This window comes from Bubalus bubalis, chromosome 20 (assembly GCF_019923935.1).
Source record: "Bubalus bubalis isolate 160015118507 breed Murrah chromosome 20, NDDB_SH_1, whole genome shotgun sequence".
NCBI lineage: Eukaryota > Metazoa > Chordata > Mammalia > Artiodactyla > Bovidae > Bubalus > Bubalus bubalis.
The window spans coordinates 5,552,907-5,576,402 of record NC_059176.1 but is presented as its reverse complement, the minus strand read 5'-3'; the positions used below and the strand labels follow the sequence as shown (position 1 = coordinate 5,576,402).

At 45.6% G+C, this 23,496-nt stretch overlaps 1 protein-coding gene across 6 annotated transcripts in view; it reads left to right on the top strand.

Moving 5' to 3' along the window:
- Nucleotides 1-23,496, top strand: part of EVL (Enah/Vasp-like) — a 143,547-nt gene that overhangs the window by 59,049 nt on the left and 61,002 nt on the right. The window contains exon 1 of one of the 6 annotated variants that reach the window (XM_045163818.1): nucleotides 11,783-11,928. The exons of 3 other annotated variants lie outside the window; for them this stretch is intronic. Coding sequence is in view for 2 of the 3 variants with exons in the window: in XM_025271197.3 (XP_025126982.1) it covers nucleotides 22,291-22,301 (11 nt within the window). In the remaining variant the exon portion in view is untranslated. Of the gene's footprint in view, nucleotides 1-11,782; nucleotides 11,929-12,137; nucleotides 12,161-22,151; nucleotides 22,302-23,496 lie in introns of those variants that run through there. 2 more of the 6 variants (XM_044933129.2, XM_025271197.3) reach the window with 2 other exon arrangements.

The window sequence follows — 23,496 nt, the reverse complement described above, 5'->3', positions numbered from 1 at the left end:
AAGCTGGGCACAGAGATGATGACAGAGGAGCTCATTCCAGCCGGTGTGTTGATACCACCCCATCCGAGGGTGGTGAGCCTCCTGCATGGGGTTGATGGAGTTAGAGCCGCCTGTAAACTCTGAGTGGGAAAGGGCTATGGGAAAGTGGGGGACCATTGAGGGGCAGGAGCCAGACGAGGAAGCTTTAAGGGGATCTCTTCTTGTCAGGACACTGAGGCAGAGAGGGGACTCGCTTGTCCGAGGCCAATGGGGGACAGATGGGAGACTCAGGACCAGCTGCCCAAGTCGCGTGCCTCCTGGGCTCTTTCTTCTGTGCCCCAAGGGCAGTGTCTCTTGAGCTTAGGATTTTATGGAGGCTGCTAGCACGTGGGATTAGCGTGGCATCCTTCGTGTTTACAGGGCAGGGAGCATCTAGGAAAAGTTCTGGGTGACAGTTCTTATCCCAAAGGCCAGGCTAGAAAAGGTTTCTTTATATATATGTATGAAACAGCCCATTGCTTTTGTCCTTGCTTTGCAGGATACCCGTGGCTTCTAGGTCTGCTGTCGCCTCATCAGTCCCAGGCAGCATCAGGATCAGTCACCTTATTAGATCATCTTACAGGTGATGAAATAGGCCAGGGGTAGAGAGGTGAAGGCAATGGCACCCCACTCCAGTACTCTTGCCTGGAAAATCCCATGCACGGAGGAGCCTGGTAGGCTGCGGTCCGTGGGGTCACGAAGAGTCGGACACGACTGAGCAACTTCACTTTCACTTTTCATTTTTATGCATTGGAGAAGGAAGTGGCAACCCATTCCAGTGTTCTTGCCTGGAGAATCCCAGGGACGGCGGAGCCTGGTGGGCTGCCGTCTATGGGGTTGCAAAGAGTCAGACATGACTGAAGCGACTTAGCAGCAGCAGCAGAGAGGTGAAGAGATTTGCCTGGGGTCCCTCTGCCGCTCAAGGACAGAGCTTGCTTGCGCTGGTCTGAGTCTTGTGGTCCCAGGGTCAGGCCATTTCACGGTCACAGACTGTACTTCCTTCATCCAGTAGTCTTCCATTTAAACAACTGCCCATGTCTGGTCCTGCATTGGGGCCTGGGGCTGCAGAGATGACCAAAGCAGCGTCCCACCCAGTGGCTCAGTTAGGGGGTGGTTTCCCAGAGGACACAGCGCTGCAGTAGACACAGCTGGATGGAGCGAGGTGTTGTCTGCCCTGTCTGTTACTTTGCGGGTTCACAGGTAGGTCTGTTTGTTCTCAATCAGTTTGGGCAGGACCTTAATTAATCATTTCCCGGCTATGAACTCAAAGTTGAAAAAGAGGCTGGTATTGGTGGGAAATCGAGATTATTAAAATTTTAGAGCTCAAAGGCTTTGTGAAGAGTTGATGATCTCCTGAGGATGTGGAGTTGATCTCTTGAGGGCCTGATAGCTAGAGCGGCTAGATCTAGTCACAGTCGCATATATGACTTCAAGGCAGCGACTTCGAAGACATTCCACTGAAGTGTCGGGTGGTAGCGGCGTGTGCAAACACAGATACATTAGTTCACAGATTGCAGGCCAAGATGATAGGGGTTTTTTTGTTTTTGTTTTTTTAATTTTTAAATCATAAACTCTGCTATTAGCTAGATCTAGACTGATGAAATTGAAGTGCAATTCAGTGGAAGTTGAAGAGTCCCCCAAACTAGGAAGTGCCCACCCAGGGTTGTATGGAATGTGATTCCACCGCTCTGCCAGAAAGATCACACTGTAATGTAAAGTAGCAAACGTGATGTTGTGGTGTGGCTTTGATTTGGCTTGGTGATGGGGAAAAGGTAATTCTCGCAAATGTTGCTACTTCATCGTAATTACTTGCGGTGGAACTTTCTCTTGAATTTTTCCCATTGCACTGAATGAGCTGCATTCCTTAGTTGAGAGCTACTGCTGGAGACCCCTGTGAACAAATAAACTGGCACCCAGATAAATGGCCTTCCCTGTATTTCTAGAGCTCCACACCCCTCTGACAAGCTTCTCTGACAGTGACATGTCCTGTTTTTCAGGAGTTTCTCCCCATTCATTGTTTTATTTAATCTTCACAAGCAGAGTGGAAACAAAGAAGCTGACTCAGACCAGACTCAATATGGTTTGAGCCTCAGTGCCGACTGTGCTCAGGGGACCTGCTCATCCCACCCCCTCATTTTAAAGCTGAGATGACAGTCCTGGAAGGTGACTCGTTTCCCTGAGAGCCGGAGCCCAGCAGCTGTAGGCTGTCCCCCGTCCACCACACCTGCCCCGTGCATTCCTGAAGCCCTGTGAGGGCATCAGTCACAGGAGAAACGTTAGTGGGAGCTAAGCCATCAGCAGCAGAACTGCCTGAAACAGCAGCCAGGCTTTTTGAACAAAGATATTTTTTAAGAAGACAGTTTTTTTTTTTTTTTTTTTTTTTGAAAAATTATCTCATTAACAAAGTAATTCTATCTCCTGTCAGCAGAGGCTAAGGAGCTCAGCTATAGCAGCTGCCTCCCTAGTAACAGTTTTCATTGGCTACCCTCAGAAGCAGCATCATTGGCTTCTGTGGAATAGAGAATTTAAAAATAGACTGGACTTGGTTTGCAGAGCAGGGAGGGCTCCTCAAGGTGAGCTAGCCGTTCTCTCGCTGTGAGGACAGGCAGCGATGCGCAGAGGGGCGGGGGCGCCCTGCAGTTAGGCGGCCGGCCTCCAATCAGGGCCTCCGCCTCCACCACCGGGGGCCTGCGTGCTTGCCCTCACAGCGCAGCCCTTTCAGAGGGACCTCCCCCCTCTCCTCGCCCCCTTTGTGGGCTGCAGGGGGCTGAGGAGCAGGGCTGGGGCGAGGTGCCTGTCAGCTGCCCGAGAGGGTGCTGACCGAGGCCTGCTCTGCTCTGCTCTGCAAGCTCGGGAACGCTGGGTAAAGCGTTTCATCCTTCTGAGCTTCAGAAAATATGTTTTTATCTTGGCCTCTTCCACCACCGACCTACCGCACTGATGAGGCTGTTGTGATGACTGAGAGTGTGAAACCAGCCTCTTTAAATGCAGATTGCTGTAGAAATGTTAAAGGCTGTTCTAGCTAGGAGTCAGAAATAGACCTCCACTGCCTGCCTCCTCCTTTGCTTTTCTCTTTCCCCTCGTCTCTCTCCTCCCCCTCTCCCTGTCGGTGCTGCTCTGACTCCAGGTCTCCAGCATCAGCCAGGCTCCTGCCCCGGCCCCTGTCCTTCAGGCTCGTTTCCTCTGCTGCCCAGGTGTAGAGCGGCGCAGGCTGGATGACCTGGGACACCTGTCTGAGGTGCCAGGAGACCTGCGTTCAGGTTCCAGCCTTTCCACTAACTCGCTGTGGCTTTTTAAATAAGCTGCTGCTTCTCTGTGGGCCTGTCTCCTTTACAGCAGGCCTGCTCCACATTGGCACAGTTGACATTTGGGCCCAGGTGATCCTTTGTTGTGGGGGCTGCCCTGTGTATTGCAGGCTGTTTACAGCGTCGTCGGTCTTACCTGCTACATACCAGTAACCTCCCTGGTTGGGAGCCTCTGCTTTATAGTGTTGTTGTTCAGTTGCTAAGTCCTGTCCAACTCTCTGACAACCAGGCTCCTCTGTCCATAGCATTTTCCAGGCAAGAATACTGGAGTGCATTACCATTTCCTTCTCTAGGGGATCTTCCTGACCCAGGGATTGAACCCATGTCTCCTCCGTTGGCAGGCGGATTCTTTACCGCTGAGCCACCAGGGAAGCCTCACTGACTTTTAATAGAGTAAGGGTAATCATAAAACCAGGACCCACTTTGCAGATTATCTTGAGCATCATATGAAATAGAGTGAGGTATTTTCTAAACTCTAGCACAGTCTTCTGCTGCCTTAATCCCCTGTTCAGGCCGAATGTGCACAGTAGCTGCTCCTAACTGCCCTGCCTGGGAGCAGCCCTCTCCTGCGCTCTCAGGTCACCCCGTGCTCTCCTGGCAGTGTCCTTGCAGCCAGCAGCGTGTTGCGTCTGACCGTCTCGAGTGCAGGCGTGTGTTTCATTTCACTTCACCTGCCTGGTGTTCCGCATAGTGCATGCCCTGTCACAGGCGCCCACGCATGCTTGTTCCGTGAAGACATCTCTCCTTTGGGGACAGTGCTTTTTCACTCTTCCCCACCCATCATCTACTTTGATCCTCTTCAGAACTCTGTCAGCCAGAACGGGCTGGGGTTGCTTCTCTCTCCTCCCGTGGCTGAGCACACGTGAGGAAGGAGGAGATGGGACAGCCAGCCTGGGTCCTTGGTGACTTCCTCCTGCACCGCACCCCTGCCTGGGGAGCTTGGGGAGGGGACTGGCAATAAGTTCCAGTGTTACTATTTGTCTGCTTTGTTCTGTCCCCAGTATATTAATTAAGACTAAATCACTCCATGATGTTTGTTCTTCCTGTGAGTCTGTGTTTATGGTTAACCAGCAGAATGCATCATGGAGTGAATCGATGAATTCCTGGAATGCTCTGAGGCCACTGTGAGCCCTGATGATGTTAAGCAGTCTTGACAACTTTTTCCTCCAGCCATTATCCTGAATCCCATGAAAGCCAAGTTGACTTCCAGCCTAATTAGAGCAGTAGGTCACCCAGAAGCAGCTCAGAGCAGAACTAAAATCTTGAGAAGAGACTTGTCTGATGTGATGCGATATTTTCCCTCCATCTTGTCATTGAAAACAAAAGTGTTGAAATTTCAGGTGTAGGATTCCATTCTCTTTAAAGGCTTCTGAGACTGAGCCTGCAAGACTGAAAACGTAAAAGGTCAGAAGAACCCAGGAGACACTGTACAGAAAGGAGGCACTGGGTTATTTGTTGTTGCTGTTCAGTCACAGTCGTGCCTGGCTCTTTGCTGCCCTGTGGACCACAGCAAGCCTGTCCTTCACCGTCTCCCAGGATTTGCTCAGACTCATGCCCTTTGAGTCCATGATGCCATCCAGCCAGCTCATCCTCTTCTCCTCCTGCCCTCTAATCTTTCCCAGCGAGTCTTCAGCAAACACAGTGTTGATTAAAAATTTTGACAAACAGTAAAAAGAAGTCCTGGACTAAGCATCAGGAGGCTTGGTTTCCAAATTCAGTTTTGCAACCACTGTTTTGAGACCGTGGGCAGATCTCTTTCATGTGACCTGAGCCTGTTCACGAGGCCATTAAACCCAAAGACAGAAACAAGTCATCTGTTCAAAACAGAGTCCGTTGGGCCAGCTTTGGCAGTCACACAGAATCAAACTCAAACAAATCATTCCGTCCAGCCTCCTATAAAACAGATGGCCCTTACACTTAAAACTGACCGGATGGCCTGTGTCAAACCCAAACGGTTTTCCCGCTCTAAAGCAGGAAGCATGGCTTGTCCATCTCTGGACTCCAGCATTGAGCACATTCCCTGCTTGCAGCCACTGGCCCTGATCACCTCCCTCGGGATCCCATCAAAGCAGCGTTCTGCCTCTCTGGTGAGCTCCATTTCACAGGCCCAGAGCGCGTGCTCTCGCTTCCCTTCGTCTCTCAGCCAGGCCTTATGTGTTCTGATGGCGGCTTGCCTCACTGTCTTAGTCACCCTCCCAGAATGTTTCCAGGGGCCAGTACCTCTCATATTGTGATACCAAAACCTGATCGCGTCATTCCTTCTGTGCTCCAGCCTGAGAGGGCCTGGTTACATACTCCATGGCCTGTATCACGAAATAACTGAGTCAAATACCCATTCAGTGCTCCTGATTCAAATTCTGTGTTCCAATAATGAGATGTGTGTACGATACCAGTAAGGTACCTCGTGATTTTTCAAGATGACTTAGGGAGATGTTGGACAACTGATGTTTGGCAAAGGTACAAAGGCAGTTCAATGAATAAACCAGTGTCTTTTCAGCAGATGTTCAAGTTGGAACAATTAGATGTGAATATGCCCCAAAAAATGAACTTTGACCTAACCCCTACACATTGGACTAAAGTTACCTCAAAATGGATGCTAAATCCAAGTGTAAAATATGAAACTATAAAAATTCTGGGAGAAAACCGGAGACAACCTTCATGACCTAGGGTCAGGCAAAGGGTTTGACCCAAAGCAACCATCCAAAAAAGAAAAAAAGAGATGAATTGGACTTAGTCAAATTAAAATAATTTTGGATTCCTCAAAATTAAAAACTGTTAACTCTGTGAAAAGACACTGTGGGGAGCAATGTAAAGGCACAAGACAGCCTTGGGAAAAATGATTGCATACCCCAAAGGCCTTGTCTGTAGAACGCACAGGGAAACTCTCAAAGCTTAGCAGTAATAAAACAGCCTGGTTTTTAAAAAGCAGGCAAAAGATTGAATAGACATTTCACCAGAGAGGATGTACAGATGGCAAACAAGCACATGGAAAGACACAGCATCATCAGTCATCAGAGAAACCCAAGTTACAATTCCAACGAGGTATGGCAACACGTTTACTAAAACGGCTGAAATAAAGAAAACCCTGACGGTGCTAAGTGCAGGCTTGGGTACGGCTCTCTGGCGTTGCTGGCGGGAATAGAAATGGAACATCTACTCTGGAAGACAGTGCCATTGGCAGCTTCTTATGAAGTTAAGCATATAACCCAGTAATCTTAGTCCTAGAGACTGCATTAGTATAACATTCTATGAAAGGAAACGGTGGTGATGGAGAACAGATCAGTGGGAGAAAGTGGCAGGGGGAGGTGTGAGCCCGAAGGGGTAGTGGAGGGAGTTTTGGGGGTACAAGAACTCAGTCTGGTTGTGGTGATGGTTACTCATATCCAGACAGGCATTAAACTCATTCCAAGTGAAGTAAAAATCAAAACCAAAGCAAAACAGAAGTTCTGAGGAACAAACAAAAAGCACCAGTAGTTGGAATGATGAAAAATGGTTCCTCAGTGTCCTGCTCCGTTGGATTTATAGTTGTGATTAATAGTTAACTAGCTAATGTGTCCTGTTATCTTCAAATGCTTGTTGAAGCCGTTGCACGTCACTGAAAGGAGGCAGAAGGCTTGGAAACATTCAGATACTCAATTTACAGCTTGAGAAGTTAATTGTTCTTGGGCCAAGTTTCTAGACTTCCCTTAAAGCCTGAGCACAGTTCAAGTTCATGGGCATTGCCTTGAAGTCACAGAGCACGTACACTGCAACAGCTAGATTCCGGGAAGGCCTTTTTAGTCAGAAAAGGGCTTTTTAGTCAGAAACCCCATCTCCTCCTATCTTCACTTCGTTCTCGAGAAGGCTGACATCGCTTGAGAGTTGCCACCCTCCTTGAGGCCCTTTCTACTGGGATTATTTCTGATGTGAGCCAGAACGGTGAGGTGATTTTCCTCAACAGCCTCCAAGTCCCACCAATTCATAACCAACCCATTTGGAAGCATTGCAGTTGCTATATTGGGGGTATTTTTTAAATCATAGCTTTATTCAGACATAATTTACATACTATTAAATTCATCCAGTTAAAGTGTACTGTTCAGTAGACTTTAATATATTCTGTTTTGCCGCTGTTACCACAGTGAATTTTGGACCATTTTTGTCACCGAAGGGGAAACTCGGTACCGCTTAGCCGTCCTTTCCCATTTCCCCCCAGTCCCTTCCCCCAGCAACCACCAAGCTACTTCTGTCTCTGTGGATCTGCCTACACTGGGCATTTCAGTAAATGGAATCTTGTAGTGTGTGCTTCTTTTGACGGGCTTCTCTCTCCTGGCCTGACATTTTCAGGGTGCCCGCACGTTGTCCCTGTGTCTCTCCTGCAGATGTTGAATTACGCAAGTCCATCCAGGAAGCAGCGCTTCCTCCAGTGCCTCCCCCCAAGGGGACAGAGGTGTAGTGGAGGCATGACTGTCATAAGTGAGATTTGAGAGGTGATGGCATTCCAGTTGAGCTATTTCCAGTCCTAAAAGATGATGCTGTGAAAGTGCTGCACTCAATGTGTCAGCAAATTTGGAAAACTCAGCAGTGGTCAGAGGACTGGAAAAGGTCAGTTTTCATTCCAATCCCAAAGAAAGGCAATGCCAAAGAATGCTCAAACTACCGCACAATTGCACTCATCATCACACGCTAGTAAAGTCATGCTCAAAATTCTCCAAACAAGGCTTCAATAGTACGTGAACTGTGAACTTCCAGATGTTCAAGCTGGTTTTAGAAAAGGCAGAGGAACCAGAGATCAAATTGCCAACATCCGCTGGATCATTGAAAAAGCAAGAGAGTTCCAGAAAAACATCTATTTCTGCTTTATTGGCTATGCCAAAGCCTTTGATTGTGTGGATCACAGTAAACTGTGGAAAATTCTGAAAGAGACGGGAATACCAGACCACCCGACCTGCCTCTTGAGAAACCTGTATGCAGGTCAGGAAGCAACAGTTAGAACTGGACATGGAACAACAGACTGCTTGCAAATAGGAAAAGGAGTACATCAAGGCTGTATATTGTCACCCTGCTTATTTAGCTTATACACAGAGTACATCATGAGAAATGCTGGGCTGGAAGAAGCACAAGCTGGAATCAAGATTGCCGGGAGAAATATCAATAACCTCAGATATGCAGATGACACCACCCTTATGGCAGAAAGTGAAGAGGAACTAAAAAGCCTCTTGATGAAAGTGAAAGAAGAGAGTGAAAAAGTTGGCTTAAAGCTCAACATTCAGAAAACTAAGATCATAGCATCTGGTCCCATCACTTCATAACAAATAGATGGGGAAACAGTGGAAACAGTGACTGACTTTATTTTTGGGGGCTCCAAAATATTAAAAAACAGTGACATTACTTTGCCAACAAAGGTCCGTCTAGTCAAGACTATGGTTTTCCCAGTAGTCATGTATAGATGTGAGAGTTGGACTATAAAGAAAGCTGAGTGCAGAAGAATTGATGCTTTTGAACTGTGGTGTTGGAAAAGACTCTTGAGAGTCCCTTGGATTGCAAGGGGATCCAACCAGTCCATCCTAAAGGAAATCAGTCCTGAATATTCATTGGAAGGACTGATGAAGCTGAAACACCAATCCTTTGGCCACCTGATGTGAAGAACTGACTCATTGGAAAAGACCCTGATGCTGGGGAAAATAGAAGGCGGCAGGAGAAGGGGACGACAGAGGATGAGATGGTTGGATGGCATCACTGACTCAGTGGACATGAGTTTGAGTAGGCTCTGGAAGTTGGTGATGGACAGGGAGGCCTGGCATGCTGTGGTTCATGGGGTCGCAAAGAGTCGGACACGACTGAGCGACTGAACTGAACTGACTCCATACAGACATTCTGGGGAGAGTGGACCAGAGGAGAGGAGAGGGGCAGGGCCTTAATTTATCTTCGGTATCTTTCTATGGTTTTGAGTTTTCTAACTTGAAATAAATAGAACTTTAAAGCAAGGAATATCTGAGTGGAGAACTAATGCCTCCTACTTTTTTTTACTTTGTCTGTTTTAAGAGAGATCTAGTAAATCATATATTTCTAAAATTTCCCTGGGATGGTTTATTTAATTATTTCTCCCCATCGTTTTTTCATTACATGGTTGAAACTACATACGTTGTGCTCATGATTTATTTTTTCATGTTTAATATTTTTCTGGATCCTTCATCATGTTTTTTCTCCTTAAGTTGTTGTTTGATATTAAAAATGCTATCAAGTGTTCTTTTTATTTTTGTTTGCCTTATAGCTTTCCATTTATTTTCAGTCTTGAAGTATCCTTTTGTTTTAACTGGCTTATGTTGACTGGATAACTCTGGTTCTCTTTTTTTTTTTTTTTTGGTCCATTCCAACGTGTTCTATTCCCTGTCTGTTGACCAGTGATTCCAACGCCTTCACAGTAGGTCATGACTGTTAGCGCAGCCGCTTTCAGACTGGGGCACGGTCATTCCTGGGGTGGGGGGTGTCGGGCCTCCCTAGGGCTGCACCGGCAGAGGCAGCCTGAAGGGGATCAGTTTCCGGAGCTCCCGGTTCCATGTGTCTGGGGTGTGCTGGCTTCCCTTCCTCACGTGACCCCTCGCGGTTCCACTTTTCTCACTGCGTGGAGAGAGGCAGGCATCTCGCTTGCCCTTCCCAAATCTTATGAAGATCGGTTGCTGCAGGATACAGTAACCTTCGGTGGACCAAACAGAGGAGTAATTTGAGAATGCGTTGTTCCTGAAGGAGCCTCCCGTGAGCCAAGTAAAGACAGCATCTGTAGGAAATAGCGAAGGGGACAGCTCTTGTTTCATCCAGGCTGCCAGTTTTGTGCAGAGTGCTGTGCCTCTACCTGTCTAGTTGTTCTAAAAATAAGAATTCTCTCACTGTGGTGTGGATAAGCATGTTAGAGTTGGAAAATTAGTCAAGTTTTTTCTGAGTAGAAAGTGAAACTAATGTGGCCTGACAGTTTGATAGAGCAGACAGGCTCTGCCAGTGAAGTTTTAGGGCAGACCTTTTTCATAAACTGAAAGAACTTAAATTGCATTTATAAATATTAAGCATATTTAATGCACGCATACCATGTATGATGTTTCTAAGTATTAAATCCTTTGCAATCATCTGAACTTCCTGTCGTGGTCCCAGTGCGGGTTGGAAAAGAATTTCCAGATGTGAGACAGAATGAGAGGGAAATAAAGTTTATTAGAGTGGGAGACTGTGTTAGAACAGGGGGCCAGCTCAAGGGAGAACCGACGTTGAACAGGCGTCCTTAGTCCACTTTTATAGCCAGGGTACAAGGAGTGGGATAGGGGTCTTGCTGGTCGTTTGCTGGTTGAATGAGGCATGTATACTGGGTAGGGGAAGAGTAGGGCAGATGCCTTCTCCCTCTGGGGCAGGAAGGGAGACGGGTTATACTGTTCCATTAACAGTTACAGTATGGGGGCGGGAGGGGTGACCCCGCACCTCCTTGGTTTTATCTGCTCTTTCGTCCCTGGCTCACCATGTCTCCCATAAAAAAGAATAGATGTTGCCTTAAAAATATGCAACAGGGTATATAATTTTTCTAAATATTTCTAGAGGGCACATAAGCAGAAAAACTGGGGGACTAGAATAATACACATATTTCTTCTTAGTTTGTATTTTCTATTTTTAACACTGTTTTTTCCTTGTTTTTTTTTCCCCCTCCCACCGCCCCCCCCCATTCTAATATACATACTGAATTTTCTTAAATTGAGTTGAAAACTATAGATTTTCTTTTTATTCTCCTGGTTGCTACTCCTAGCTTACTGTGACCCGTGCTTACTCTTCTTTTTCATTATGATTCTTTGAAGTCTGGTCAGTGTCTGGCTTCCCTGGGTCTTCAGTGTTCTCTGACCTCTCTCTTCCTCATAGAGTAACCCGCTCCCACACACACAAGGAATTTTTGTTCAGAATTATAAATGTACTCCCTTAAAAAATGGTTTCTGATTATCATTGCTTACTCAAACATCATTAAACCTCCGGCTGTAAGAAACTTTATCAGCTTTTTGCCCCCCACCCATTTTTCTAACCACTTCAAACAACCGTTTTAATCGTTTTGCAGTTTGCAGGTCAGTGGTATTCTTTACAGCAGTCTGCAGCCGTCATTACTCGGTAGTTTGGAAACCTTTGTGTATCACTTCAAAAGGAAGTGCCACACTCAGTAAGTCATCTCTTCCCATACCTCCCTCCATCCCCCCATATTCATTATATTTTTAATGGTTTTTTTTTTAATGTTTTGCCATCTTGGGGGCTCTTGCTGGTTGAGGAGAGACTGCCCTTCCCAGGGCTGACTAATTCCTGTAGACGGTAAATTTGTTAGTGCGTTCACTTTTCGTATACACACCAGCCAGTCTGCAGTCCATACTCGCAACCTCCTCTGTCTGACTCACATACCAAGCCAGTGTTTCTTCCTGCCCTAAATCTTCTCCGGGCCCCACAGCCTGCTGGAATCATTCAAACCAGCCAATCCTAGTCTGTTTACCCTGCTCTGCTTTCCCCACGGAAATTCCGAGAAAGGCTGCAGCCCCTGGCCTTCCGCTCGCTCCTTCCTGCCTGCAGACCAGCACTGGAGCCGCTGCGGTACCAGACCTTTTGTTTCAGGGGGACTGTGAGTAACGTTAAGCTTTTCTTTCAGTGGCAGTGTTGTCACTCGGTCACCTTTATAGATTAAGATCCAGACACAAATGACCACCACTGTGACGCTGGGAATCTGTGTCCTGTCTCTCTGTGAATTCTCCATTTCGTGTATAAATGGAATCACACAGTGTGTGGCCTTCATATCTGGTTTCCTTCACTTAGCACAATGATCTCAAGGCTCACCCAGGCTGCAGCATGTGTCGGTACCTACCTCCTTTTTATGGCTGAACAGTGTTAAATTATATGCTCTCTCTTTTTGTAACTAGTTATTTCTTCCTTCATAAATGTTCTTTTGTGCTTGAATATAGTAAAAGTTCTTCAGAGTAAGATCTGTACCTAGTAAACTAACATCTTATATACCTGAAAATGCATTTCCCCCTCATATTTAAATAATAGTTTAGTTTGGTATGAAATGCAGGTATCCAAGGTTTCCCCTCTAGAATTCTGAAGATAACACTGTATTGTCTTATTGCAGCTAGGATGTAGAAGTCTGGTCTGACTTCCATTTTTCTATTGGTGATCTGATTTTACACTTGGAAAACTTTTTAGAATTTTCTCTTTGTCTGATGTTTGTAAATATTATAATCTGGGTACATGGACATGCACACTTATGTGTTTTATTTATCAATTCTGTTTGTCACCCTGTGAGCCTTTTCAGTCTAAGCTATTAGGTCTTTCTTTCTTGGATTCTGAAAAATACCGTCATTGTTTCTTTTTCTTTCCTTCTCACAGGAATTGGCATTTTTCTCCTTTCCTTGTTTTTCCTTCCTGATGTGTCTTGCGTTGGGTGTGAGTCGCTCAGTTGTCTGACTCTTGCGACCTCCTGCACTGTAGCCCGCCAGGCTGCTCTGTCCATGGGATTCTCCAGGCAAGAATCCTGGAGCGGGCCGCCATTTGCTTCTCTCGGGGTCTTCCCAGCCCTGGGCTCCCACCCTGCAGGTGGATTCTTTACCGTCTAAGCCGCCGGGGGAGCCTGGGTCAGTTGTGTGACCTGATTTTGTGTTTTTCATCTCTTGTCAGTTCTTCGGCTGAGGCTGCCTATTGAGTTCTTTATTTCAGCAGTTATATTTTTACACTAAAAAATTGCTTGGTTCTTCTTTCTCATAGCTTATTCCCACCTTATAATTGTATCTTCCCTTATATCTCCAGTGATTTTTACTATGCTTGTTAAATTTTCAAAGTGTTTCCCATGGTGTAGTTTGTCCATAAGAAAAGCTTCTATGTGCTTCATATACTGTCACACTACTCTACTGCAACACTGCTTCACTTCTTAAATTTTTATTTATTTTTATTAAGTATAGATGATTTACAATGCCGTGTTAGTTTCTGGTGTAAAGCAAAGTGATTCAGTTCTATTTCTATATATATATAAATATGTATGTGTGTGTTGTTTTTTGTGTTTTTTTTTTTTTTTTTTTTCAGATTCTTTTCCATTATAATTTACTACAAGATACAAAGTATATAGTTCCCTGTGCTGTATAGGCCCTTACTGTTTATCTGTTTTATGCACACTAGGATGTATCTGTTCATCCCAGACTCCCAGTGTACCCCCCTTTCCCTGTTGGTAGCCATAAGTTTATTTTCGATGTCTGTCAGTCTGTTTCTGTTTCCTAAATAAGTTCCTTTGTGTCATGTTTTAGGTTCCACATGTAAATGATTTCACACAATGTTTGTCTTTCTCTGTCTGACTTACTTCACATAGTATGGTAATCTCTAGGTCCGTCCATGTTGCTGCAAATGACATTAATTCATTCTTTCTTATGACCAAGTAGTATTCCGTTGTATAAGTGGGCCACATCTTCTTTATCTGTTCATCTGTTGATGAACACTTAGGTTGCTTCCGTGTCTTGCCTACTGTAAATGGTGCTGCTATGAACATTGAGGTGCATGTGTTTTTTCAAATTAGAGTTTTCTCCAGATACATGCCCAGGAGTGGGATTGCTGGATCACATGTCATATGGTAACTCTGATTTTCTAAGGAAGCTCCAATGCTGTCCTCCATGGTGGCTGCACCAATTTGAATTTCCATCAGGTGTAGGAGGGTTCCCTTTATTCCACACCCTGTCCAACATTTATTATTTGTAGACCACCATTGCTTCACTTCTGACACCAGATGTGTGAGGTTTTCACACGTGAAGCATTTCCACAACACTAACTGGGTGTCCTACAATTATCTGGAGATAGCGTCAGATCCCGTAGGTTAAGGGCTCTGTCCCACAAGGCTGTCACCACCAACCCACCCCCACCTCCGCTTCAGATATCAATCACAAATCCAGGTTATTACCTGGGCTTCCCACCAACTGGCTATTAACGGGAGGCTCCCATACCTGCTTTGTGGGGTTCAGTTTATGTGCTGGAAGAGCTTGTAGAACTCAGGAAACCAGTTTATTACAAAGGAGATGAAAGGATACAGGTGAAGTCAGATGTAAAGATCTAAAAGGCAGAGTCCGGAGTGGTCCTGAGCACAGGGGCTTCTGTCCTCGTGTTGAGGTTGTCCTGCCCTGCCAGCTCTGGATGCGTTCTCTTCACCAGCCTGGAAGCTCTCCAGACCCTGCCCTTTGGGGATTTTATGGTGGCTCCGTTAAATAGGCATGATTGAGTACATCCGTAACCAGTGATTACTGAACTCAACCTTCTTGGAAGCAGAGGCTGTGGATTGTAAGTTTCAACCTAAGAGGGTTCCCTTAGGGGCTTTCCAAAAGTCACTTCATTAACATAAACTCAGGGGTGGTTGAAAGGTGCTTGTTATCCATAACAAAAGACACGGTTCACTTTTATCACACAAAGCTATTTCAGGAAGTGAAGACTAAAAGACCGAGTATTATAACAAGGAATGCTTCCATTGCTCTTATACTTTGGAAATTCCAAGAGTTTGGAGACCTCAGAGCCAGAGACGGGGACAAAGAGGAAATATGTATTTCTTAATGTATGTCACAGTTTTCGTCGTTTAAATGAAGCCTTTCTTTTACGTCTTTGTTTTGTAGTGCTTACACTTCTTAGAGATACTACAGTTCACCCTATGAGTTCATTGTTTTCTCAGAACGTTCAGTTGCCCCGCTAGTCCTGTGTGGATTTGTGCTGCATATGAGTTTGGCCAGGAGCTTAGTTGAGATAAGCTCCCCTGGTGGCTCAGAAAGTAAAGAATCGGCTACAATGCAGAGACCCAAGTTTGATCCCTAGGTCAGGAAGACCCTCTGTAGAAAGGAATGGCAACCCACTCCAGTATTCTTTGCCTGGAGACTTCCATGGACAGCGGTACAGTCTTTGGGGTCGCAATGAGTCAAAACACAACTGAGCGACTAACGCTTTTTATTTAGTTGAGATGGAAGTTCCTTGGGCAGATCACCATAGTAATATAGACAAAGCCCATCTCTTCCCTTTCCAAATGCTTAGGTTTGAAAAGCAAGACCGTATCTATATCCTGTCTGTACCACCAATAATTCATATCTTTTTAATCCCAGTCTCTGCAGCTGGACAGTTCTGAATACCCACTATGTACCAAGAATTACGCTGGGCACAGGTGGTTATAAAGGATGAATAAAACATGGTAGCTCCTACCTAAAGGAAATCATCTGTGACAACTAAACTGATAATGTTGTTAAGTGCTGAAGAAACACAGCAGCAGGAATGGCTTTCTCTGGGGGCGTGGGGGGCACTAAGTGCCTCCTTGAAGAGGCAGTATGTAAATTGGGTCTTAGAGGACAAAAGTCTGACTGCAGTTGGTCCTGAACCTTGCTAATTGCTCTCGACACTTGAAGAGTAATTCAGTGAGACAGTTATGAGATTCTGTTTAAGGAAGCACCCTATAATGTGTTACTGCGAATTGAGTTCAGCATCTAGTAATGCTGTTCAGGGTATAGTCGGTGCAGGGTAGATGTTGAGTTCATGAATAAATATATGAATAAAGAAATGAAGGAGAAGGGCACCAGTGATGGTCACTAATTCTGTGTAGTCATTTCTCTGTCCTCTTTTTCTCTACTCCTAGGACACAAGGACCTTCTACCCAGAACACTCTGCCTTCTTTTTAACACAAATTCTCATGAAAAGCCAGTATTATATAAGCATGATTTTTTTCCTGTATTTCTTAAACAAAGACACTTTTATGCTCAAATATCCCATCAAGACTAAGTAGAAGAGAGATTAGTCTGTTTAGAGAAAAGGAAACTAAAATCAACAGATGACTTAAGCCACACAGTGACTAGATCTTAATTACATTTCCTAAGTAAGCTGCTGCTGCTGCTGCTGGTACGTCACATCAGTCGTGTCCGACTCTGTGTGACCCCATAGATGGCAGCCCACCAGGCTGCCCCGTCACTGGGATTCTCCAGGCAAGAACACTGGAGTGGGTTGCCATTTCCTTCTCCAATGCATGAAAGTGAAAGTGAAGTCGCTCAGTCGTGTCCGACTCTTAGCGACCCCATGGACTTCAGCCTACCAGGCTCCTCCATCCATGGGATTCTCCAGGCAAGAGCACTGGAGTGGGGTGCCATTGCCTTCTCCGCCTAAGTAAGCTATCTTTTAGTATAGCTCCCTAATTTGTTTTCAACCATTCTGCTTTCTTTTGGGATCTAGACACATGGAAAATACCTCTTTTGATTGAGGTCAGTATACTTGTCATTTATTGAGCATGGTCAAGAGCCAAATGCCTTAGCATTTAATATCCTATGTGAGATTTGGTGCCCCTCAGCTTCATTTCTTTATTCATATATTTATTCATGCAGTCAGCATCTACCCTGTACCTAGTATATTCAGAACAGCGTTACTAGGTGCTGAACTCAATCTGTAGTAACACATTATAAGGTGCTACCTTAAACAGGACATTTTTTAACTGTCTCACTAAATTGCTCTTCAAGTGTCAACAGGCCCTATCCTATTTTTCCAACATTTTCTATTTCCCTGACACAGTTGACTTAGAAACTGGTGCTGCACCTGCAAGCCATAGTTATTAATATAACCAGTCATTTCACTGAACATGAGGCAGCTAGGTCAGACGTGGAGGAAGTGAATGCCTGAAGACATACAGCATGCCAGTAATGAAGCATGGGCTAGACTCCATATCTCAAAATGCTCTGGCCATAGATCTTTCCACATTTCTTGCTCCAGCTCAAAATTCTTCCACTCAAGTGCTGTATTAAAGCCAAATGGTAGAGGGTTTTTTTTTTAATGCCCCCCAAAATTCACTCTTACTCCTTGGAAGAAAAGTTATGACCAACCTAGATAGCATATTGAAAAGCAGAGACATTACTTTGCCAACAAAGGTCCGTCTAGTCAAGGCTATGGTTTTTCCAGTGGTCATGTATGGATGTGAGAGTTGGACTGTGAAGAAAGCTAAGCGCCGAAGAATTGATACTTTTGAAGTGTGGTGTTGGAGAAGACTCTTGAGAGTCCCTTGGACTACAAGGAGATCCAACCAGTCCATTCTGAAGGAGATCAGCCCTGAGATTTCTTTGGAAGGAATGATGCTAAAGCTGAAACTCCAGTACTTTGGCCACCTCATGCAAAGAGTTGACTCGTTGGAAAAGACTCTGATGCTGGGAGGGATTGGGGGCAGGAGGAGAAGGGGACGACAGAGGATGAGATGGCTGGATGGCATCACTGACTCGATGGCCATGAGTCTGAGTGAACTCCGGGAGTTGGTGATGGACAGGGAGGCCTGGCATGCTGCGATTCATGGGGTCGCAAAGAGTCGGACACGACTGAGTGACTGAACTGAACTGAACTGAAAATTCACTCTTAGCTGTTACCTATTTATTGAAGCCAAAAAAAGAGAGTAGAAACATGTTTGGAGAACAGACGAAATGAAGGATGAAAGTAAAAGGCACATTCCCACAATAATGATATTTAAACTCAGACTTTAGGAAATGCTCAGGAAATGAAAAATAATGCCCTTTGATACTTTAATAATCATAATGAACTTCTGCTTCTGGCTGTGACAGAGTAATTGTTATGGACTTGTCATCTTGACAGAAACAACTATGAAACTGAACAAAACATTCAAGATTCCTGAATGTAGAAGGATATTGAAACTCATACGAAACATTAAATTCTTAACAGTTTTCAGGCACTGAACAGGCAGCACAGTTCTGTGAGTGGAGAAGCCCCCGTGATAAGCCCGACCATTGGTCTAGCTTTCTGCCTGGAGTTTCCCTCTGGTCCTGGCACAGAATGGTGGAACCCAAGCTAAAAGTTGATCTTAGTGAGCTCAGCAGTCAGATATTGGAATGCCAAGCTTCTGAAACAACTGGACATTGCAAGGGCAAGGAAATATGGAAGCAGAAGCCAAGTTGAGTTTTGTGTAGGGATTCACTTTGGGATGTTGGCTGAGGGCTGCTACGAATGAGTAGAGTGAGACTCTCTATGACACCCAGCATAGATAGATTTCTGCAGGGTTGAGAGCTGACTGATGCCCAAGGTCAGGCAGTGCTGGGAGATGCTGGAGATGCCTGTCAACCCAAATGAAGAGACCTCACTGAGCACCTAGGCATTCAGGTGAGACCTCAGAACAGCTGCGCTTTAGGAATAAGGACTATGCCCTTGAGAAAGGGACATACCCTAGGACTAAATTCAAAATGGAACTAGAACTTGAGAAAGAATTAATCCAAGCTTGATAGCACTAAAAAGACCTGCCAATAATTTGCCTAACAGCCGGGACAAACTCAATACCTTTAAAGGAAGACACCATAATCCAGACTCTGAGTGTATCATAACAATGTCAGATGTATAAATTCATGGACATACGGTCAGAATATATGACCTATACTTAAGGGGAAAAATCAGTAGACAGGTGGCTCTGAAGTTGGAACTAGCAGACAAGTACTTCAAAGTTGCTGGTGTAAAAATATGTTCAAAGACCTAAAGGGAACGATGGATAAAAAGAGCAAACAGATGGAGACAGAGAAATGGAAATTATTGAAAATTTGCCAAATGGAAATTATAGTCCTAGAAATAAAGTTTTAAAATTCACTGGATGAGGGAATTCCCTGGTGGTCCAGTCGTTTGGACTCCATGCTCCCACAGCAGGGGGCATGGATTCAGTCCCTAGTTAAGGGACTGAGACTCTGCAAGCTGCGTGGCCCAGCCAGAAAATTCACTGGATTAGATTACAGGTGGATCAGAGACAGCACCAGGAAGCGCTGGTGGACTTGGAAACTAACCAATAGGAATCATCTAATCTGAAAAACAGGAAAATAGTACTGAAAAAAATTAACAGCCTTGATGACTTGTGAGATAATAACAAGAGGTCTACATATGTATAATCAGAATTCTGGAGGGAAAAGGGAATGATGAGACAGGAAAAAATTGTTTAAAGAAATAATTATAAAAAATGTCCCATGTTTGGTGAAAAGCCTGAACTTAAACATCCAAGAATTCCAGTAAACCCCTAGCAGGATAAATATAAAGAGCACCACACCTAAGGCCATCATGGTCACAACTGCTGGAAACCAAAGAAAAAGAGAAAATATTAAAAGTGGCCAGAAGAAAGATTACATAGAGAGGATGATGATGTGAATGATGGCTGACTTCTGTCAGACGCTGTGGATGCCAGCAGATAGTAGAACAACAGTTTTAAGGTGCTGATAGAAAAAAAAAAATCTCAATATTCTCTATTCAGGAAAAAAAAGCCTTTGAGTATGTTAAGCAAAACAAAGATATTCCAATAAAAGAAGAGTAAGAGATTTTATTGCCAGCATCCCTGATGTACAAGAAATGCTAATGGCAGTTCCTCAGTCTGAAGAAAAATGATACCAGGCAACTCAGGTGTTTAGGAAGGGATGAAAAATGCTATAAAGGATAAATATATGTGGGTAACTATAAAAGGCTTTTTCGTAATTAAAAAGTAGACATGCACATATGACGTTGTACTGAGATGGTTGGATGGCATCACCGACTCAATGGACATGGGTTTGGGTGGACTCCAGGAGTTGGTGATGGACAGGGAGGCCTGGCGTGCTGCAGTTCATGGGGTCACAAAGAGTCAGACACAACTGAGCAACTGAACTATACCATTAAAGATCGGAGTGGATTTATGCACTCGTAAAGTTTTTATATTTTACATTAGTGTAATATTCTAAGTATACTGTGCAAAGTTAAGAATGTATATTTAAATCCCTAGAAAGACCTCTAAAAAATAATGTAAAGAGGAATAGCTAAAAAATCAACAGTATAGAAAAGTTAAAATGGAGTTTTAAAGAGTATTTAGTTTACCCAAAAGAGTGCAGGAAAGGAGTAACAGGGAAACCAAAAACAAATGAGATAAACAGAAAAAATAGCAAAATGATAGGCTTCTACCCAAACATATCAATAAATGTAAATGGACTAAATACTCCAATTAAAAGGTAGAGATGGATATGCTCATTAGCTTGATTGTGGTGATTATTTCATAATATATATGTCTAGCATTAGCCAAGGAATGCAGGTAGCCTCTGGAAGCTGTAAAAAGGCCAGGAAATTATTCTCCTTTTGAGCCTCCAGAAGAACCTGTTGAACTTTCCAACACCTTGGTCAAGCCCAGTGAGGCCATGAGATCAGTGTCAGATGGCTGGCCTACTATTATCTTATAAAACTAAGGTAATTTGTGCTGTTACAAGGCATACGTTTGTGGTAACTTGTTTTAGCAGCAGTAGAAAATCAATAAGGACAGAAAAAGATATACCAGGCAAACAGTGAGCATAAGTTTGAATGGTTGCTTTCATATCAGATACAGTAACCTTAAAGACAGTGTTAGCAGCAATAAAGAGGGGCATTTTATACTGATCAAAAGGGCCATTCATCCAGAAGGTAGAATAGCCTTAAAAATATATGTGCCTAACAAGAGCTTCAAAATACATGGGGGAAAAAAATTTGACAGAAATAGACAAACCCCCAATCATGGTTGAAGACTTTAACACACTTGTGTCAGCAGTTGATAACAGTTAGATAGAAATAAGTCAGTGGTGACAACAAGCCAGTAAGGACATAAGAGCTGAACCAACCTATTAAGCACCTGCCGCACCTGACGCTCTAGACCCCGCGCGATGTCAGAACCTTTTCTTGTGCAGGTAGTGCAGTCACCAAGGCCAGCCGCCTCCGGGCCATTGAACAAGTCTCCGTAAATTTAAAGGCATTGAAGTCATGCAGGAAAAATGAAGAGAGTCCTGTGTATGTTCTTTGACCACAGTAGCATTAAATTAGAAATAAATAATAACAGAAGTAGGATAACTCCAAACATTTGGAAATTAAAGTATTTCTCAATAATCTGTAGATAAAAGAGTCACAGGGTAAAACAAAATATTTTGAACTAAGAGAAAAAAACCCACAGTATGTCAAAGTTTGTGGTTTGCAACCTAAAGCTGTTTTTAAAGGGAGATGTGTATCTTTGAAACCCTTTGAAAATGCATTTTCAACACTTGGCTCTCACTGAGTGTGCTTTCAGCTCTCCAGTTAGAAGCACCCTTTCTTTTGCGCCGTACTCGGAACAGCTGTTCTCTGCTCTGTCGGTAATAACATCCCAACATGTCGATTTGCTGACCTTCCAGTCGCTGCCTTTCTAAACAGTAAAAGCCCTTCAAGGACAAGAGCTGCCGTTCTTGGCGGTGTTTTGTCTCCAGTTTCTGACACAGTGCGTGACACTTGGGTTCTCAGTCAGTTCTGAATGAAAGCTCGGGAGTGGATCTTACCTTCCTGAGAACCCAGTGGAGACAGGTGGACTGAGGATGATTAACCCCATTTTACAGCAGAGGAAACAGAAGCCCAGGTTCCCTTAACAAGCCGGTGACAAGGCCACGCTTCCATCACCCCTCAGATATTTTCTTTTCAGGCCACCAATGACAGAAATGTCACCATTCATGAGAAGTGTCTCCCTAACAGAAGCACGGAGTTTATTTGCGCGTAAGCCGTGAGGCCTTCCCCAGCTGTAATGCCATGATGGCGTGTGTGCACGCTGGAGGATGGGCCAGGTGCCTTTCTGAAGGCTAGACGTCTAGGGAGCCATTGGCGCTGGGCCCCGAGTTGCGACAGGTGGGGAGCCTGGGCCTTGGCCTTCTCCACACCGTGCCCGCCCGCCCAGGCCCTGCAGAAAGTGCCAGAGCACGAGGCTGCAGCCTGGCGCACGGGCCGCCCACACTGGGGGGCTCTGTGCTGCAAGCTCTGTCTCTTGTTTTCTACCTAGGTTTCAGTTCTCAACTGGGGCTTGTTTCCCCTTTGTCTCTGGTTCAGCTTCCTTTTCCTGTTTGGTTTCAAGTAGAGTCTAAAACTCGAGTCACTGCCTTCCCAGAGTCTGTGCGCTCAGGTCAGCTGGCCTGGCGGGAACTTAGGACTCACCTCCTCGGGCTCCCTGTCCTGCAGACTTGCAGCCATGGCCACTGTGTGAGTACGGGGACCGCAGGGGACAGAGGGACCTCGGGAGCAGACCTGCAGCCGCAGCAGTGAACAGCCCAAGGGACCGTGGAAGCCTCCCCAGGTCCCCCGGCTGCACTGATAGGGAGACCGAGGCCAGAGGGCAGGAGGGCTCACGGCCACCAGACGGTTACGGTTATGATGGAGCCGCCCGCGGGTCTGTCCGCCACACCAGCCTGTGTCTCTGGATGCCTGTTGTCATTAGTGGCGCTGTGTGGTGAGTGTGTGTGTGTGTGTGTGTGTGTGTGTGTGTGGCAGAAGCACTTCCTCAGAAGTCAGATGCCTGGCGCTGTTGGTGGGGGCTCTGAGCTATCTCGGGGTCTGGGGTTTGGCTCAGAGGTACTCTTCTCTCTAGAATGGCCTGAGAACGCTCAGGGGTCTTCTCTGAATCCTGGGCACAGGAGGAGGGACTGGGGTGCCTTTTGTACAGGTGGAGACTGCATGGGCTGACACAGCGGAGCCCCGACCTTCTGCCTGAGACTCGGGGCTGAGTGTAGGCAGCGGATGGCTTGGGCTGCGGTGGTTTGGCACGTGTGTGGGCACCAGCCAGTCCGTGTCCTGCCCTGGTAATTGTGAGCTACTCTTTCTGAAGGTGAGATTGGGACTCAGATGTGATTCTCCCCTGCCCTGCGACCCCATGAAGGACTGGATCATGAGACAGAGCTTTATCCTCTGGGATTTGGGGCACTGAACTTCATCGACTCATGGCAGCCTGACGTCTCAGCATAAGTTATACTCCTTCCCCTTTAAACATTCCTTCTCAGTTCCCAGACTGCTGTTTCACCAGTGTTCTTGTTTGATTCTTTCAACCATGTCGGGTGGTCAGCTCGGGAAGGGTCATCACTGCTGTTCAGGGGGCAAGGAGGCCTGGCCTCTGACCAGCCTTGGAGCTTTGCTCAGGGCCGCGTGGCTGGTTGAGGAGGCCCGGGAGGGAGAGCCTACCCAGCACAGCACAGCCGTGTCGGGAGGTTCTCCTGGGACGCCAAGTGGGCTCTCTGCAGGCGGCCTGCGGGGAGTTATGACGGGGACAGTACAGTAAGGGGGCCCGTCCAGTGCTCCTGGTCAGCAGGGGAGCTTTGGCCATCACAGCATACCCCACCCTACCCTGGCAGGGCCTCAGCCAGGCTGCCAGAGTCCCTTCCTCCAGGCCCAGTGGCTCACAAAG